The following is a 21131-nucleotide window of genomic DNA, read 5'->3' as shown; positions in this document are numbered from 1 at the left end:
ACCGCTCCTACAGTAAATATTTGTGTTTGCTCAACCCGGCTGTAATGGTGGACGACTGAAGCAGGGGAAACGGAATACAACTAGAGAGAAGAAAGAGGAACACGGTTTGAAAGTCTGTTTCAGAGCCAAGTCGACACGGACTTCGTCGAAAATGGATGAACTCAAACATCAAGTCATGATTAACCAGTTCGTCCTGACGGCGGGTTGTGCGGCAGACCAGGCGAAGCAGCTTTTGCAGGCGGCACATTGGCAGTTCGAGGTAAAAAGAAACTAAACTTTTGCAACATTTAATGTTTATTTCCATGTGCTATTGCCTTGCTAAATCTCCTGTGGACACGGTAACATAGTATAGGGCGAAGCGTACTAGCTAGCATATCCAATTAGACTTTACTCTAGATTAAATACTATAATCCGACACATGACAGGCGAGGCCGACGAGACCTATTACGCAATAAAGATGACCGCCGTGTTGTCTACTAAAGAGAGCTTGTTTAGTCTGCGGTGAACCCAATATAACGAATTTATTTGTTTATTTTTTATCTCCACCCACCGCAAGCTCATTCTATTGTTTAGGTTTCCCCTCCACCAATCAGTGAGTCTTTGTCCTCAGCTATTTCAGTGCCCTTAACCATGTCATTCATATTGTGTGTCCTTTTATTTCAGACTGCTCTCAGTGCCTTTTTTCAAGAAACAAATATTCCATATGGCCATCATCATCAAATGGTGAGTGTGAGGATTGAGGAGGAGGAGGAGGAGGAGGAGTGGGGGGGGGGGGGGTGATAATAATACTCTCTTGATGCTATGTATTGTTCTCTTGGTGGAGAATGTGAATGTGTGTTTTGAAGGTTTTATGTTTTGTTTTGGGTCGGGTGAAGGGTTGAGAAGCAGCCCCCCTGTAGGCAAAGAGGGGATGATGTACTAACAATAACAAAGCACATGTCGGCCATGTTGTGAGCTTCCAGAAATAAACACAGAGGCAGGCATGCAGCCGCAGCAGCCACACACACAGAGGGGGAGAGAGAGAGAGAGAGAGAGAGAGAGAGAGTATGGGAGAAGGAGGGGGCGAGAAAGATAGGCGTGTAGATAAATGAAACCCCCAATTTTTCATTGTATCAGCTGGGATGCACAATACTCATTTTTCTGGGTAAGACAAAAAGAGGAAGAGGACAGCTGCCTCTCACAAACAGACCCTTGAGCATTTGCATTTGCTTCGGTGTTATTCAGTCGTTTTCCCCTGTTTGGGTTTCTGCTGTCCTGACACCACGCTCTGTAATGGGGGAACTTTTAAGGCCAAAGAAATCAAAGCAAAGTAAACTGTGGAAGAGCCTCGCTCACTCACACACACACACACACACACACACACACACACACACACACACACACACACACACACACACACACACACACACACACACACACACACACACACACACAGGGGTTGAACATTATAAAACACTTGCAATATTTAGGCTTTTAGCGGGCAGCCCACTTTGGAAGCACACAAGGCTTTGTTTGTAGCTGCATGCATGGCAGCATCTAGCAAGAGCAGCCCTGTGGAAGAGAGTGTGACATGGACGTGTAGGTGGATTTGTCGATGATACTGTTGATTGTTTTTAACTTGCCTTCTGTTAGTTAATGGTTGTTTACCCGGCGTTGATCAAATTGCTAGGCATTATAGTTTTGCATTTCTATGACAAATAGAGAGGTTGATAGTAAAGAGGTTTTGTGTGTGTTCAGATTTAAAGCTTCTGTGCACTGCAATATCACCAGTCAGCACGCAGAGCTGAATCATATTTATCACAGCTTCATTGGAAGAAAGAAAGGCCGTTTCCTTTATCACCCGATTGTAAACTAAGGCAATCTCTGCCCCCTATTTAGCACATGAAATGTCTCACTTTAATTAAGATAGTAAACAATCAGTCAAGAGCTCTTCCACTCCGTCTGCCAAAGAGGGCTGAGCTTAAAGGCTGCAGACACTGAAAGTCACAATGCACAGCACTTACGTGTGCTTGTGGTGTTATTGTTGTAGACATGGACTTGCATAACCACTTCCACTTGTTCTCGTTGCTGTTGTTGCATATATGCCAGCATGTGCTTGCATACTTGAGGTGCATACGTTTACATGTGTGTTTGTGTTGTGAGTCATTTCAGCAGGGCAACATTAAACCTCCCTGCAGCACATCAGACCTCAGTATTTCATCTAGCTGGTATATTGAATCCACGCTCTCACTCTCTATCTGGATACAGTTTAGAGTAAAACAGGAACATTTAGATTCCATTTTCTGTCATGTTGCGTCAGTGTTTTGTTTTGCATTCATCTTTGAGATTGATAGTTTTGCTTAGAAGCCTCAACCCAACCCCAACGGCCCCCGAACAGATCGCCTGCAGACATGCAGTTTTTGGCAGCATGGCAGGTTAGGACTTCATGTAGGTCAGTTAATTTATAGATGGTGCTCAGTGAGCTGGATTTTGCCATTGTTTCTTAGGCCCCAAAAACAATGTATGAGGCTGAATGTGAGGTGATACATCACTTTCCCATCTAAAATTGGCAACATGGGAGAGAGAGACAACGTGGGATACAAAGCGCTGTTGTGAAATAAATGAATGTTATCTTTAAACAAAGCTTGTCTAATGAGAACGTCAGCTGGATCGCATACAAGAAATGTCATGTCTGATGTATTAACATGTACTCATTTGTGCATAGTGCATGGGCGAAGGATGTACCAAATCAATATCTGAAATGCTTTAAATAAAGCCATAGTTGTGGGATTAGACCCTTGTATGCACAATCTTTTATCATAAATTATTAGCCCCTCAAAAAATCTACTATTTTACTCCAAACTCACAGTTTTCCAAGACACAAGACTGTACAACAGAAGTCTACTTCTCTCCAAATGAACAGACCATATAATACAATTATGTTTTAATAAAAGATTTCCAGTTCAGAATGTCTCTCAAACTATGACATAAAAATACAGATATGCAGCATGTATTCTTAATCTTCTTTTTACAATGAGTTCAACAGCAGAACTAAGGTCAGGTATCAGAGCTGATACAGAGGAGGAAAATCAGAATCAGAACATCTCTAGTTTACACCCTGTATCACATATCAAGTAGTGACCTAAGTTGGCCTACTCACCAGGACAGTCTTGTGTAATGCTGAACAGTGGGGGATTTAGCTAAAGCTCCTGTCATTATGATTTCCTTTTACCAACAATCCCTAACCCAAGGGAGTGCCTGTGCTTTGGCAAAGGATGTTAAAGAGCTACAATCTCTGCACAGACACGCATTAAAGACCGACTGAGTTTAGATGCACACAACCACAGTCGGGTTCAGGGAGAATCGTACATCAACATGATGGATCCTGAACACATTTGTCCCTGTCATTTTTTCGATTCTGGTTTTGAATGTAGCCATCCAGGCTTAATATCTATGTTAAATGATGGATACAGAGGCTTTAAGCCCAGTGTAACCCCTCCCTGTCCACTCCCTGCCTATGCAAACACTGCAACTGCAACACATTCCTGGAGGATGCAGCGCTCACACTGACTCAAAGTGGACCCTTTCACAGCAGAGGGGGCCGGTATGACTAAAAACACAGCACCCTGTTCCTCTCTTTTACGCTCACTCCTCCCTCAATAGCTCTTTCTAAAATGGTTTCTTGGGTACGAGAGAAAGATTTCTTCAAACCAGATCTTTTTTGTGTGCAAATGATCAAACCTTGGAAGTATTTAGTTCAGTCATCATGGTCTTCAAACGATCTGGTCCAGACTGTATAACAACAGCCTGTCTCTATGGATTAGGGAAGGAAAACATGCATGCTGAACAACAACACCACTATCAGTGTTTCCGTGATTAATACATCTCCATGTGGGGCACATCGTACAGCCACAATGAAGTCAATGAATCCTCATGTGACCACAGAGGGAGGAAGTAACCCAGCTGGATGATGTCTGGGAACATGTGACCCCCATCATGTGACTAAGTCTGGAAATGAGCTAACTGAGCCCCAAAGGCTGCTTCACATCTGTGTAATTTGTGCCCCAGTCATGGCTATTAAAAGGAACATAGTGAGGTCCTCATGTAGAAGCCCTGCAGGAAACTCAGGGCTGTTGCGGAAAGTGCTCTTGCTTTGGTGGGTCGGGGTAATGAAAATAATCTGCTTAAGAAATATTTCACATTCTCCTTTTCTTATTAAATCATCCCTGCACTCTTTCAAGAGATCCAACGTGTGTTCTCACTCTGAGGTTTGTGAAAAGATAAAGAAACACTCCTGGTTCTAGTTCTATCTCCTGTTTCTTTTCCCTTCCTGATTTATCTCCTTCAAATTCCTGTTTTGTTGTTAAGAATATTGCCCAAGTAACATAGAATCAGTCATCTTTTAGTTTGAAAAATTACATTTGCCTTTAAGCTACTGAATATGAGACTTAAAGTAATCTTTAACTGTATCCATATACTTTACTGTTTTCCTTCTTGAGGTCATCCAAGCCATCCAGGTCATTCATGGACAAACAGCTCCATGGTTCATAAAATGGCCTTTTTGTTACAGTGCTGTAATTGTATTTCATCACTGGCATGAGGCACAAGACCAAATAAACTTGGATTATATGAAGGGCAACGTTCAGTGCCAACAGACCGGGCTCAGTGACGTAGGAGAATAAGTATTGGGCACCGCAGGGCAGTGATAAAAGTGGGCGTAGAGAGGCCGTTTCCTGGCAATGAGGGGGTGTTTCTGGTAACTACAAACATTTGGGTTTTGGCATCCGGGTGTGGCATTAAAAGGATTTTTTTTTTTTTTCGAAATCCTTACTTTTTCTCATCCATGTAAGATCACTCATTGGGATTTGAAGTGTGCGGTGTGCCCATGCAGAAGAGCAGAGCTATAATTACCTTCATAAATCACGACCTGACAACATGGACGACTGTCTGCTCCTGGGTCTCTCTCTCTGTCTCTCTCACTGTTCAGCACACTGTAAGAGGTGAAGCGGGGCTGAGTAAAGTGTGTATTGAGATTGGGTCTTAACTTGCTGAAAGGAATCAATGACGACAAGCAAGTAGATCGCTGCAGAAGTTGCTGACAAAGCAGCAGAGTCTGACGCTAAGATGACAGTTACTGCCTTTATGCCCCAGCATATCTGTGCCAGGTGTAGGTCAACATGTTCAAGTTATCATCAAAAGAGTGGAGAAAACATAATGAAGTAGTTTTAGTGCAAGGAGATTGCTCCAGTCGTGCACAGACAGTCTATGGCAGGGGTGTCCAAAGTGCGGCCGAGGGCCATTTGCGGCCCTTGAGGGGATTTTTTGCAGCCCGTGACTTCAAATGAAGAATCAGAAGATTTTGGCCCGAGGCCTTTTTCATGTTAACAAGGGCTGAACAATATTCCTAAAATAGAATATGTTCAGTAACATGTATGTTCTTGTTTTTTCTAAATGCAGAAAGCTTTTCCAAAAAAATGAACCACGTTACAGGCTTGATTCTGAGAAAAAAACAAATAAAGTATAACGAAGAAATCAAAATATTTCTTTTTACTAAAGGGTTTATTAAGCGAGCCTTTTGATTCTGATCTACAAAGCCTTACTATTTTTTCAACTATATTTTAAAAACCAAAACCTGTGGCCCGCAAGCGATTCTAACACGACAATTTTGGACCGCAAGAAAAAAAGTTTGGACACCACTGGTCTGTGGTCATGCTGCCAGTCCCTGGAGATCGATGTCATCACCCCCTCCCACTTGCCGGCGATGGATTTTCCAGAATATATCCTGCTGCATTCTCACATCAGCATCAAAAAAAATTGCAGGAAAAATTCCAGCTTAAGTTAGTCGGAGTTATATTTGGCTGTTGTTGCTTCTTTCTTCTTACATTGAGCAATATGGCGACCCTACACCTTGCTGATGCATGATGTATTACGTAAAGACGTATAAAGATCTGAATAAGATAGGCCCAGGATCAGCCTCATTGTCACAGATACCCAATACAGATATCTGAGTCTGTATCGGCTCGATTTCTGATGTCAGCATCAGATCGGTGCATCCCTATCCATTTCTGCCATTGTTTGAGTGTCTTAGGTTGTATGTACACAGTATAATCCCCCTAGTATGCACCCAGCAATGTGTCTCAGATTTCAGAGGTAGTCTCGTCGAAATTGGTTTATGTTGTTAATGAGTATGTTTGAAAATGTGCCTGTATGTGTGTGTGTGTTTGTGTATCCGTGTGGTTGTCTGTAGCCATGTGTCATACAGCCATGCCAAGCATTTAGCCACATCTGAAGAGGTTTGGCCTGCGCTTTGCATGTTCCAGCGTGTTGCCCTGGATGTTTCCAGGAGCACGGCTTCCCAGAACCCTAACCACACACAAACGCGCATACACACACACTCAATGGCTTGTGCGCAGACACACACACACACACACACACAACAACTTTGGCTCAGGGGACTCTGGGAATGGGAGTCCATGTGGGATGGCTGGAAGGACCAGATGTGTTTATGAGCAGTGGAGTTTCAGATTGGGTTTCACACTGATTCCTGGAGTGGCTGTATACACTCTTGCACACATGCGCACACACACACACACACACACACAGGGGTTAGACCTATGACTGAGGAAACACAAGCAGCACATGGGAGCCTTTTTTTGTTGCATAAAGGGAACGGTGCTGTCATATCGAGTCTCTCTGGCCTGTTTTCTCCGGTCAGCTGAAGTCAGGCTCAGGTGATCGTACTGCGCCAAACTGCTTACCTAGTCCTACTATACATGTGTTGTTATCTTCATTATCCTTATCTATCCCTTTCCTGGCTCACACTCCCGAAAACTCACCTCAATGACAGTCTGTCCCTGTCTGATCCTTGTGTTTCCTAGAGTTGATCTTCAATCCCCACATTAGATCACTAAGGCGATTCCTGATCTTACCCCCAACAGCTCAAGTACTTCAAATATGTCCTGAAAAGCTACACTTTGCAGTTTTTAAAAGAGCTATACTACCATTTCCCCCTTTAACCAATAACTGTAAGGGTTATGATCTTTTAACCCTATGTAACTGGATCTCCCTAGATTGTTTTTGTAGCATCCTGTTTAGAATGATCTAAACAAAAACAGCTAGGTCCTTAATTCTTTTTGCAATCAACGCTCAGGCATCCGTTTTTCTCTTCATCACATTTTACATTAAATGATGACCACATTATGGTAGAACCAGGGATGTTGGATGTGAACATGCATCCATCTAAAATAATAATAGCAATAAAAAATGATGCATTTGAAGTCACACCAAATGATAATTCAATTCGGAAGATTCACAAATGTGGCACTGTTCTCTTCCAGACAGATCTGTCGAAACCGCATTGAACTCTGCTCATAAATTAAACTTGAAGAAAAAAAAAAAAGTAACACAAACTGCCAGAGTGTTCATATAAGTGTGCCTTTGTCTCTATGTTTAGTATTATGTATATTTAAGTTGTATAATAGCAGAATCTGATGAAAAAAATGCTCGAGGAGATGAGGAGAATGGGTATTTAAATTCAACTCCTGTGAAAGAGTTCAGATATATTCAAATGGGCAAGCTGACACTTACTAGTGCTTGTGTTGCATATGAGGTGAAAGAGAAACACAAAATTGATCTACAGTCTATTTATAGCCTTAAGGCAGATATCTTTTGGCAGGCTGAACCCGAGGTTTGTATCACTCTTGTGTTTTATTCTCCCTTATGCTGACCTTTTGCCTAGTAGTTTCTGTTGCCAGACTGCAACCAGTCTACAGTCAAAACTCATCTTTTCTAGATACAGGCATGCTAGTGAAGACCGATTGTTAGCCTGTTAGCCATTGTTGTGAGTGTGCAGTTGGTCAAACAGAACACACGCTTCTCTTAGTCCCACTTCTCCTATCTTCTGTCATTGCTGCAACATTTTCTTTCTTATCCTCTCTCTTTCTCCTTCCTGTTTTACACAGTGTCACAACATCACATAAACCCAGCCTGGCTAATGATCAACAGAGACCCCCGGGAGCACTAATCCAACCTTGTTTTCTGTGTACATAATATTTACTCACACACAGACTTAGGGCTCAGTTGCTGGTAGCTGGATGAGGTCAAAGGAGTGTGGGGTCATGGGTGAAGAGGGGAGGAGAGGGGCGCCTACTCTTGAACTGTTCAGCTGCACCTGTCATCTTCCTTTATTTAGTTTGAGAAAGAAACATCTAATTCTGACATCCAGACACTCCTATAAATAAAGTGTCACCTCCAGCTGGTGAGCTGTGTGATGGGATCATTAAAACACAGAAACACAGGGCTGTTTGTCTAGTTTGAAAATAATACCATTTTCTTGATTTTGTGACACAATGGTCTTGTTGTCAAGGTCTCTGCAATTTGAAGTCATTGTGATATCTTTACAAGTATTATCAGTTTGTCTTTATAAAAAGGTAGCAAGTATGTTGTTTGTTTTGATTTTGTATTATTAGTTTTTGAGAGGGAAGCTAATGATTGAAGGAAACTTAGGACTAGGAATGTAAAGATTAATTGTAAAATAAATCGTGATAAATCGATTCAAAGGTGTCGCGATTCACATCGGTTCTCTGAAAAATGAATTTTAATAATATTGTGAGCGTCGTGGGGCGCGCTGGTGGCGCAGTGGCAGGGCGCGCGTCCCATGTGTTGAGACCCTCGTCTCGAGCGGCAGGCCCGGGTTCGCCTCCACCCGTGGCCCCTCCCCGCTCTCCCCCCCTGAATCAAAGGCATGAAAAAGCCCAAAATAAATCTTAAAAAAATATATATATATATATTGTGAGCGTCAGCAGAGGAGGTTGGCAGCTGAAGAGCAAGATTTTGAAATTGAGGACGCACGACCATCTTATAAATCGGAGTTGTTGAAGCATTTTTGCTTCCCCCAAGGCAGAAAATGAAAGAGGTGAGAAGATAGCAGACAAGACAAAAACTGTAATAATGCAAGAAGACAGGGAACTACACAAATAGCATAACCAACATAATGCAGCATTTAACCCGACACCACAATGAGAAGTTCAAATCACCTCCCCCTGTTGTGAGAAAAAGAACATTAACCAATAAAGGCCAAACCACACTGACAAGCGGGTTTGCAGCCTCTAAAGGAATCTTTTTGAGTCATAATTTGAGTACAGTCTCATTTTGTAAAATAAATTGTGAGAGAACCTAGTATCGTGTATCGTATCATGAGATGAGTGAATTGTTACACATCCCTGCTTAGGGCCCTTAAGTGGCTTTATTCTTTCTAATGAACACTCTCACAAGCACTGTCATCTGAGGACCATGTAGCTCCTGGCTGTGAAGGCCAACTTTTTAGGGTGCTTAGGCTGTAAATGCTGTTATGACAACCAGAGGAGGTTGTCTAGACAACCAGATAACGAGGCATACGGAGATATGGATTGTTAAACAATGTTTTGATTGCAAAAGCAGGGTTGGAAATGTAATTTTTTGCCTACCTGCCACTGTGGTGGATTAAAAACCAGCCACTCTTCTTTTTTTTTACCTGCCACTTTATTTTAAACGACAGCATTGTGTAATATAATGTTATAATAAAGCAGCATAGTTTTCAAGTTATTGGCTTTTCTTCGTCTCGCTCATATTCAGAACAGTAGTTTGTACAGTGATCAAAGGCTGATGTAACTTCAACTAAACCTCGACTGAGAGGCAAGATAATCAATCAATGTTTTAAAAGTATGAAAAGTTTCACTCTGTGATCGCACATAAGCCCATGTTCACAAGTGTGATGTTGACGGTGGGGGATGCTAAGACTAGTTAATCTATTTGTCATGGGTTGATAGTTGAATTCAAAGCGCTGCAAAGCTGCAGCTCTAAAACCAAAAAGCATTGCTAGGTTACATAAAAACACTCCCTAATGAAACATTAAACAGGCAGGCCCCATCATAGCCTTAATGCAGCAGTGGTCTGCTCAGCCTTTCTTGTTTTCTTGCTTTCATCTCCCCCCCCCCTTCTTTTTATCCATTTAGTTTCAGCTCCCATTTTGCCGACTGTTCCACCATTCTCCCATTGGGTTCCTGTTGGTTCCATCCTTTTCTCTCAATGTTTATCCTTTTTCTTCCATAAGCCCTCTTTCTCACAGTCCTCACATTGCAGTAGTTTGCGATATGACTTTTGTTTGACCCACGAATGGAAAAGTGTCTTTGCTCTGTAGTTTATTTATGTTATTTCTGCCAGATTACAAATAAATTGGGCTTTGAATGTCACGTGGACCCACAAGCTGCTTGTTTATTGGACATGGTTGAGCGCTAAATGTTCTTCGTCTGTTTCGGTCGCATATTTTGGTTTCATGTTGTCAAAACATTTGATTGAAGTTACCGTAACCTTCTCTAAACATGACAGACTTCCCAGTGCTCTATGTTAGTAAATTGTTATTTTGAGCCGGCGCTATAACATTTCATGTGGAGAACAATTTGACCTCTGTTTTTCTTTTTTAAATCTTGGCTTGTTCAACTTTTATCCCCTCTTTGTCCGTTTTGGGGGATCATCATCCAGCACTCCAAATTTGGAAGCACTGACAGGCAGTATTCTCACAAGCTCAAACAATATAACAAAAGGAGTAAAGGTTTCAGCATGCTGCTAAACTTCTCCAACCAGGCACCCAAGACTAGTTGGGACCTGATACTGTAGGAGCTTAATCATCCTCCCACACATCCAGTTCAGTTTAAAGAGGCACAAGCAGCTACAGTTGATACTGTCTTTCCAAACCTATACTTTCCCCTCCATCACAATTGTTCCAGAGATGTATGTTTCCATGTAGTTTCTCTGTCTTGTACCCTACACATTGATAGTGCTATACTGTATACTGTCTGAGATTCAAAAAAGATGGAGTAAGGTCACTTGCTTTTTAATACTTTAATACTCTGCCCAAAAGTAGAGCCGTGTTTCAGAGATCTACATAAAGAAGGTCGCATCAAGAAGAAGAAAAAGTTCCTTCATCAGCCTTAATTATAATAATCTGCAAACAGTAGCAAAGCTTTTTTTCTAAAATGTTATTGAAATGAAAGCTTGAAGTAAAAAGGTACTTGGCCTATTTCCATGTGATCCATTTGTTGGTAATGTTCAGTTCAACAAACTTCTGAATCCAGATTTTGAAGTACAGCTATGCGTGATTGGTGGCTTAACTGCCACAGCCATTTCGTCAATGCAGACACCTCGTCTTGTTGATGCAGTTGGACACCGTGTGTTGCAAGTTGACAGTTACACTAAGAAACAGCTACAAAGCAAGGGTCAGCAGCAGCGTGTGTTATTCTGAATAATGTCTACAATCCAGAAAACAAATTTAATCATGCATTTCTCTAAAGAGATTGAAAAGAGGCTTAAAGATTTACACAGATTTGCTGAAAAACAAAAATAATCATCATTATTTAGAAATGCACACTTCAAAAAGAGAGTTACAAAGTTATTATACATGCAAAAAAAAAGAAAGTAAATGATCTCTAAGTTACTAAATGATTGCGTGGGTAAGTTCAGTGTAAAATATTCATACAGCTGTGTTTGAGGATCGATTTTGAATGGCGCTATACGATTTGGAACCCCTCATCCTCTCAGGCAGGGCCGCTTTAAAATCCATATATCCTGCTGACAGATACGACATGTAAACATTCTTCTAGAACAAGAGCTGAATGTCACATTCAGATTGAAAACACACTTCTTGTCTGTACGAGGGCTTGTGGATGGAGATGTCAAGCTGCACGCTTCACCCTGACTCTTGGTGTCTCACAGCTCCTTCTGCAGGGTTTGCTGTTAGCGCTGACACACACTGTGTGTGAACTGTAAGCACCGAGCCGCAGACTAGAGAGAAAGAGAGGAAGACAGGGGAGTGGGAAGTGAGAAAGATGGAGAGAAAACAGAGACGTGAAAAGGTTCACACAAATTTTCACCGCAGTGAAAGATTTAGGGGAAGACGTTTCAGTGTTTTGCAAATTGTCTGTGTATTTATCTCATCTTAAGGAGTGTGTCTGTTTCTATTCCTTTTTCTCTTTTTTTGTAATTTGTAGGCTTAATGATCTGTGAGTTTGCTATTTCTGGTCCAAAAGGAAGTCAGTTTAGTGCTCCAACCAAGCTAACATAAAAAAGCAGATCCCATTTCATTAGTTGCACAAAAATCTGGCTTAAAATTCCTGTGACAGCTGGACGGAAACATCCAGAGAGATTCAAGGGAGACGAATGGGATTGTGTGGGGTAGACACGTCTAGGTAAACGTCACCGAGAGGGAGGTCAGCAGGGGTCATGAGACGTAACTGGACCCTGTGCAGAAGTATGCCTGACACACACACACTCACGATATTTTTGAGGAAGGCGGTTGGTCAGACTGGAAATAACTCATCTGTGTTGTGGACACACACACGCTGCACACATGTATGTACATATATAGAGAAGGGTTTAAGGTTTTGTCGAGTGGTCGCTGCCTGTCAACAAACCCACTCAGAAAGAGGGTGGGCAGTGCCATGCCGCTGTGGCTGTGGCCGCAGAGCCCAGTCCAACCTCAGCCCCCGTCCCTTCAACAGGAGATCTTACTGCTTCCTCATAACAACCGTCTCTATGGCAACCTCTCTCTGCTGGCTCTGTTTTGAACACAAACTGGCTCCTGCTGTCTCTGTAAGTCTTGAATAAAAGGCCAGACCTGCTGTAACAAACTTTCTGTTGTTGCTACACACACTTGCACACAGTCTGTCAACTCTGAGGGCCCACACCTTGATACAACCGCAGCTTTTATCATCTGTTTGTGTTTGTGAGCATGTAGTCTCGGTCTCTCAGCAGGAATAAGATGACACCTATTTTCTGTTTTGTTCGGAGTGATAGGCAGACATTTGTTTGGGTTAACTGAGATGAGTCCTCTCAAATTGCAACTCGTAGTGTTTGAGGACCAGACAGACAATTACCTGTGTCACTGACTTGAAAGCGAGTTGACCTCACCACACCTCTCATGCTGTCTTGTCATCACTGAACTTACATGAACTCACAGAGTAGACAGTGTTTTTGTTTATCACCCAGTTTGCTCTCTGGTTACTCACTGCTGATTGTCAATAAGGGTTCAGAATATAATGCTTGTACATCCCCATGAAACAAGCTACTAAGGCATCTCAAATGACAACATTAGGCTGAAACACTTCATAGTAAAAGATATGGATTAAATGATCTACAAGTTAAGATCTATTCACTCATTCAATTCATGTGTGTGTTTTGAAGTTCCCATGTCACATCTGTGTCACTGTTTGTGTCTCAGCAGCAAGTCAATATGGCGAGCAGCCAAGAATGAGCCTGATAGTATTGGCTCAAATATTTACTAATTTCTCAGGAAAGAATCGTCAGTGTGGAGGTATACGGGATTTCTAGGAATCAAAGACAGAGCACGTGCCAAACTGTAAACACTGCTGCGACAAAATAAAATACTCAGGAGACACAACAAACCTTGTGTGGCTTCTAAAAGTAAAACAGGGCATTGACCCTTATGCTGGTGTAAGATTTGATCCTAAACATGAGAAACATGGACATTTACAGAAGCAGGTAGAAGGTCTTATTGTTTCCCTTTTTATAAAAAAAAACATATATAAATGTTTTCTTCAAAGTTCTTGGGTTTTTGTTTAAAAAAACAAACAAAACAAGTCAGTTATTTCTGTGTTATCATCCAGTTATATCACTATAATGTTAACAACGTATGCCTGCTTTTGAATAAGATACTTGTGTTGAAATGTTAGCTAATCTTTTGTGCTGTTGACTTTGCAAAAGAAAAATCCAAAAACTTCTCCTCATCCTCAGTCTTTCTCCAAGTAACAGTAAAATGTTTCTTGTGCAAACGGCCATTTTTTTGTTGTCTGTTTATCCCTAGTCCACAGTTAACACACCTTTTGTAACAGACAAATGTCTAAGTTCAGTACTAAAAGAATGCCTTAGGAAACCCACTGAAAACAGTGCACTCATCTTGCACCACGATCAAGAAATGAGTTCATCTCAAATAAATATATATTTTTTACCGAGCTTCTCTATGAACCTTACATATTTCTCATCATTCTTCCTTTGAGCCTCGTCTGAAGGCATTATTTTCCCTTTGTGTGTGTATGTTTATGTGTACACAAGTAGAGATTTTTCTCTGATAAAATATTAACCCTCTTGCTTGCAGCCCATGTGCCCTTCAGTAGTCCGACACAGCCAATAGGATTTGAGCCTCTGTCTGCTCGCACTGTTCTCAGCAGCTCTTGCAGTATTTTTGTTTCCTCCCCTCAGTGCAGCGAGAGTTAATCTGCTACTAGGCTGCTTAATACGCACAAAGGGAAACACACACAAACAGTAACCTGCTTCTTCAGTATGCAGCACCAGAGCAGCAGCTTTAGTCTCTGTGTGGAGTTTTTACCTCTGGTCCTGGTTTCTCTGCTTTTGCAAACAGACACAACAAAAAATACCAAGGAAACAGTTTCATTAACCAAAGATGTAATTTATGTCCCATATTTGAGTCACAATTTTCTTGTAGTGTGAGCTACCATCTTTCTTTATGTATTATAAAATATATGTTGATGGTTCTGGGCTCTGTTAAAGCTTTGTATCAGTGAAAAACGGTCTGATAATGACATCCATACTCAGACTGACAGAGAGGACAGCTGCTGAGTCTTTAGATGAGATCTTCTTCCCCTGTGAGTCGATACAGTCTCTGACTCTGCCCAAGGTCCCCTGCAAAAACACCACACACACACGCACACAGACACACACACACACACACGCACACACACACACACACACACACACACACACACACACACACACACACACACACACACACACACACACACACACACACACACACAGTTTGCATGCCTGCACTAAAAAGGTGTGTTGTGTTGTTTTGATAGTGGAGGAGTGTGAGGTGGGCAGTTGAGAGACTTGAAAGTGGTGTGTGGAGTAGTTCTTGTCGTCTCCATCTCGTGTTGTTTGAGCATGTTAATAAAAAGACATAAAAATAAAAATACACAAGTGGAATGTAGAGTCTAAAACCATTTTATATTGCCAGTTCAAAGGTGGGATATGTACACCCCTTGTAACGTCTAACTTTGAATAGAAAATACAACAGAAGCCTACCGCAGATCTGGTATCAGCCATAGTACCAGTGGTGTATTGGATGAACTGGGACGGAACTGCACTGCGCGCGTGCATGTGTACGTGTACGTGTGCGTGTGTGTATTGAATGTGAGGCTCCTGCTGTGTGTTTACATGTTGTGCCTCTTATGCTTTTGCAGTGCCATAACGCATGTGAAATCACACACTGAGACAGCAATATTACGCCGTTTTAGATTCAATATAAAGGTGCAAAGGTGAAGTGAAGACAGTGCTTAATTTTATCGTTGTTAAGGACTTGCATGAACTCAGATTGTACACTAGTGGATACAACAATATGGTCAATCAGTCCATAAATTTGCATGTTATAGTGCCCACATACCCACCTTTAATCCACCATGAATACAGCACTTGGCAACATTTAGCAAAGTAACAGTGGCAAGAAAAAAAAACTTCCTTTTAATGGGCAGAAATCTCGAGAAGAAGCAGGTTCATGTTGAAAAGCCGTCTGCTGCAACTGTGTTTGACTTTGGCAAGAGAGATAGAGTGACAGTTAGAAAGAGCTGCTATGACGTTATGATGCCGTAACTTGTTATCCCTGAAAAGAATTCACCTTCCAACAGGAACCATTTCTTCATCACAAATCAAAATAGTATCCTGCACAGCAGCTGTATAAGTGGATGCATTATGGTTTCCTTGGGCATCTACTGTTCAGCATCCATGAAGAGCTAATTTCAGTGAGTGTATCATGTGATGATAGCAAACAACAACAGTGCAGTGTTAGCAGAGAATATATGTTTCAAGTGCTCAGCTTGTATTTAGCCTTCCTTCATCATCCATGTAAGGTTTTTGCCGCCGGCGAGTATCCACTGTTTCCATTTTTCAAGCCAGGCTTTACAACAATGAAAGAAATCATACCACATCCATACAGGGTGAATAGTTCACAGCTGTTTGTGTTTTGAATAAGTCACACTTGTATCTGAGTGTTACGTGTTGTAGGACAATCTATATATTTTTTTATATAGCCTAAAGTCAGTATTGTGAAGGAAACCGTTTATCAGAACATGTCTAGTATTGTCTCCTTGCTGACTGCAGATGTGTGTGTTTGTACCTCCTCAGGTGAGTAAGTCTGATGCAAGGGTGCAAGTGGAAGATGTGAAAGGTCAACAATGTCCCTATGCCTCATTTGACCTGAGCAGGAGGTTTCAACCTAACCCTGACCTTAGTAGAAATCATGTACTGTACAACCTGGCCCGATCAGGAGGTTGAACAAATCCAACTTGACAAACACAAGACCAGGAAGGATCATCAAGGTCACTTCTGCATTCCAGAGTGTCCCTTTACTGCAGGAAGCAGCCTGCGAGACATGAGCCAGCGCTTCCTTTCAGGGCGCACAGTGGACACACTCACCTTTCACAACACTGTGCCACTCTCCACAACTTGTAACTCGCTCTCAGCCCATAAACTCTGCATCCGCAGGGCTAGCCTGCAAGCTGCAGCACTTTTAGGGGGCAAAAGTATCTGATTACAACCCCCAGAGAGGAGCGATGTCCCTGTCAACCTAGTGTTTTTTTTTTCTTCCTGGGTTTAAGCAGCGTGTCACAATCTGAGCATCCTGAGTGACGGAGCCAAGGGTAGATTAGATACCACGGGCCAGCATGAGGTCTGGGAATGTTGTTTTCCAGTGTTTTATCCCCTACTTTCCAGCATGTTAACACAGTTTTGTCCAATACTCATGTGTAACTCCAGCTGCTGTTCCCTGTAGTTGAATCATTGAGCTCATGACTCTCAATTCCAGAAAATCCCCACCCCCCCTCCTTAAGCAAACAACTGAACATTTGACCTGATTTGAAGAAATATTGTCTGGAAATTGTCTCACTGTAAAATGGAAAAACACTTGATCAGGGGGAACATTAGAGGTCATCCGAGTTAAAGTAGTTATTAAGAAACAGCTCATTGGCTTGGGCAGACAAACTGCAAAATAGATGGTTGATGAAGTGATTTAGTTTGAATAAAACCATATATTGATCCATCCAATCAGGACAGATTGCTGTCTACCTAAAAGTCTGGTTCTGTTCAAGGTTCAGCCTGTTCAAAGGATGTTTCTCCTTGCACTGTGCTTGTGTAGTAGTTGTGGATTAGACCTGCTCTATGAATATAAAGTTCTTCAAGATTACTTCTGATTCGACTTGGTGCTAAATAAATCTATAAATGGATTGATCAAGTCATGTTAGATCAATGAACCATGAGCAAATTTCATCATAAGAAATCATAATCGTAGGAGTTACCAACTTGTTTTTTCCACAGTTTGACACCTTGTGATTTCTTGTTATTTGTCAGCTTCTTGTTTTTAGATGGCAGCCTCCTGGCTGAACATGGCCTCCCTGTGGAATATAGCCGGTTGTTGTTTTCCTGGTCACAAATGGCCTGGAGGACGCAGAGGAGGAAGGGGGCCAAGGAGCACTGTGTGCAATGTTAGCGATGAAGGTGTACGACTTGTGAGCAGCCAAACATGTTGTTCACATGGGTGATAGGTTCACTGTTGTTTTTGGCACACGTGTGTATTGTGTTCATCCTGGCAGCAGAGGCACAAAGGAGGGTCGGAGCAGTATAGGGCACAGGGGCCAAGGTGACTCACTGTGTTTCTGCTTCTTTTTTTTTATGTGAGCATCAAGACGAGATTATCTGTTCTACTCAGTCCGAGTGAGTTTATTTAGGCTGCTAAATCAGATTGGATGCACAATGAAGTTGAAACAGGAAGTGGATGTAAACACAGGACTGTAATGTAATCATCAGGAGTCCCTGGGGAAACAATGAGTGGCTGGTATTCCCCTAAAGTTCCCTTCAGTTATACAAAACATTTTTAGCTCCGTTATAAACACAGCTGAAAAATCCTTTTGTCCTTTACCCCACGAGGAACAGCGCTGAGGTGATTCTGTTTGCTGGTGTGTTGTTTGTGACAATTTTTCTTAAAGATAATTTGCCGGTGTAGAAGGCATAGCAGGATTTATTTCACTACAGTGGTGTGGGAGTGTGATTAACCAAGTTTATAAAATAATCATTCAATAATTTCATTATTTTGCCAATGAAATGACGGTTGAATATTTATTGACCTGTAATGACATCATGGCCTAACCTGTGCAGGTGGACTTCATTAAAAAATATATTTTGACATGATTTTCTTATTCTTTTGCAGATGTGCACCCCAGCCAACACACCAGCGACGCCCCCAAACTTCCCGGACGCGTTGACCATGTTCTCTAGGCTGAAGGCGTCTGAGAGCTTCAACAGCGGCAGCGGCGGCAGCCCCATGGCAGCGTCCATGGCCACCTCACCCCCACCACCCCAGATCGGCGGCTGGGGCGTCTCACCAAACGTACCTAATGTGCCGCAGCCTCCACAGGGACTCTGGACTCAGGGGCAACCCCCCACGCAGCCCTGCCCCGCCTGGCCCACGGGGGTGAACCCTCACACAGGCGCAGAGCAGAAAGCTAGTGTAGCAATGGAGGCCGAGAGATGAAGGGCAGCACAGGACTGAAAACAACCCCCTTTTCCAACTTGGAGGGGAGGGGGGAGGAGGGAGGGGGTTAATAGGGTGGTGAAAATGTCGGTATAAAGGGGTTTGGGCTTTTTTTCCCAGAAAGACAGATGGATATGGAATCTACGCAAACAAAGAAAAACTCAACATGGACAATTTAAGAAGAGGAGAAAAAAACCAATGCAAAATATCAGTACAAAAATAGACAACAAAAAAAAAGAAATGCACACATATAGTAATAAGAGAGCAAATGAAATCTTTGTTAGTTTTTCCTAAGTAAAAGCATAGATAAGAGAAATATTATTGAACTAAAAAACAGAAATTGAAAAAAAAAAAAAAACATTGTCGCGCCCAAGGATTCTATGTGATGTTCAAGAACTTTCAAGGCAGCAATCTTAATTTTCAGTTTTTATTTTGATCTTTTTATTTTTTTCATGGTTTCAGCCAGTGTGTGTTTTTTTTTTGGCCACTGGTGTTCTGTGTTTCTGTCTGTGCTGCATGAGGAGAGGGGGACTTGCATTGCAGTGTTTGAGATTGACTCAGAAATCAACACGCACTTGTGTGTGAGTGTGTGTGCATGTTGGGGGGAGGGAGGGGGGGGGGGGAGGGAGGGTAGTTTGTAATCAAAATGTATACACACACACACAAATATATATATTCTCACAGACACACACATAAAAAACACACGCATTAGCGTTCAGAGGAAAACGCCTCCTACTGTCATCCCCATCGTCAAAGGTGGGACTTTTCTTACCTCACCTGGTGGTCACCTGACTTCTTTCAGCCAATCAGGGATTCTTGTTAAACCAACCGTTGCCGCAGCAGGAAGTTTTTAAAGGTTTTTTTCTTAAAGGCAGCAGCCACTCTGGTTTATGCTACCAAATTCCTAGCTGCGCAGGCTTTTCCTGACAGTTTTAAACCTGGACTCAGACTACAGTTGTCCACTGTACCCTTTTTTTCTGGAGATTTGGGTTATTACAAGAAAAGCGTAATCATGGTTTAATATAACATCGTCTAAATGCTTATTGTTTTGGTTTTGTTGAAAGGTTAAAGGAGGTGGCTTTGAAAAGTGGGCGGGACTTCAGGTTGATTTTCTTTTTTCTTGAAGAGTGAATCAAACGCAGCTGAAACAGCTACAGAATAAAAAGAAAAAAAACACGACTACTCCATCTTTGTAAACAGAATTGCCACTTTGCATGATGTGTTCATAACGTGTAACAATCTTTTGTAGCAAACATACAAGAGGTCGAGAAATGTTTATTGAGGGTGGGTGGAGTTAAAGATGAGGGTGGGGTGGTGGGTCTCATACCCAAAGCTTATAGAAATGCAATAGAGGATCTTTTCTCTATAAATGAGTTGAATCAGCACTGTCTCAATGTAAAAGCAAAAAGGTTTTGTTAGACATGAGAAACAAAAAGAAAAGAAAATGGGTATGTATGGGGCAGCTTTGGGAAGCCCACCACAGGGGACACTACAGACTACTTTCAGATATAAAGTATATATTCACCCTCAGATTCTGTACTACAGAGGGGTTTTTACAACACTTAGGTCTCCAATTTTGACCGGTCTCTGGTCCTGGACAGTTCAGGGATGACCCTGGTATACGGCAATATTTTAAAAAAGCAGGGTGTGCCCCTTTTTTTAATTTCTCCTGTTTGGATTTCTGTTTTCATTTGATTAAAAAAAAAGAGAGCGTGAGGTAAGAGATATTTTGAATAGCTGGAGGGGTCTTTTTAAAAAAAAAACGATAAGAGGGTGATTGGGGAAATTATAAATATAATTATGGATTTTTAAAAAAACAAGTTCCTTTGTATTATTTAGACTAAACTAATGTTTGAGTTCATCCTTTTCCATGCTTCATACTTTATTTGGTTAAATCAGAGTGTGTCTGGGTGGGCCTGTTCCTTAATGGTTTCTCATGTACGTTTCCCCACTTGTATGACTGTATGAGACCATTCCCACAATATTTGTGGACTACCTGATAATTAACTTATCATTTTTGTGAACCTAAATAAATATTGTATGTCAACCTAATCCGCCTTTACTGCATTGTGTGAATATTTGCCCTGAAGGTGTTTGAATATGAGGCTTTAAAAAGGAAGAGGCCGACATGGATCATCTTCAGGTCGCCCTATAAAGACAAATTGTGTGTGTTTGTGAACTACAGATTCTAGAGCAGTGTGTTAAATAATGACAGAGAGAAGATGGATGCATCATTATCCCACGCTTGGCTACCTCTCAGCCAGGCGGATTTAATACAGTGGCCTAGGCAGAAACCTCTGTCTTTTTCTGCTTTCTATCTCTCTCCCTCTCTCTGTGTGTTTGTGTGTCTGAGAGAGAGAGAGCTAAGAAATCTGCTTGATGTTTTGTGAGAAGGAGTAGCCGCTGATGAAAGCCAAAATGGAGGGGAAAAGCTTTTCAAAGACGGCGTTCGGCTCTGCGGACATCGCTATCAGCACTTCTCCGAATCCTTTGGCTCTTCAGATGTAAACACAAAACAAACAACAGCTGTCCACATGCATGCAGTTGCCATACATAAACA

At 41.9% G+C, this 21131-nt stretch overlaps 1 protein-coding gene across 1 annotated transcript; it reads left to right on the top strand.

Annotated features, from left to right (window-relative positions):
* Positions 1-20623, top strand: ubald1a (UBA-like domain containing 1a). Its single transcript, XM_020642558.3, has 3 exons — positions 1-259; positions 664-723; positions 18248-20623. Exons 1-3 carry the CDS (start codon positions 152-154, stop codon positions 18569-18571), a joined length of 492 nt encoding a protein of 163 aa, XP_020498214.1. The 5' UTR covers positions 1-151; the 3' UTR covers positions 18572-20623.
* The last annotated feature ends 508 nt before the right edge of the window (positions 20624-21131 follow it).

The sequence above is a fragment of the Labrus bergylta genome, chromosome 21 (assembly GCF_963930695.1).
Source record: "Labrus bergylta chromosome 21, fLabBer1.1, whole genome shotgun sequence".
NCBI classification, from domain to species: domain Eukaryota; kingdom Metazoa; phylum Chordata; class Actinopteri; order Labriformes; family Labridae; genus Labrus; species Labrus bergylta.
Note: the sequence above shows the minus strand (reverse complement) of the source record. Positions and strands in the feature narration are given on the sequence as shown.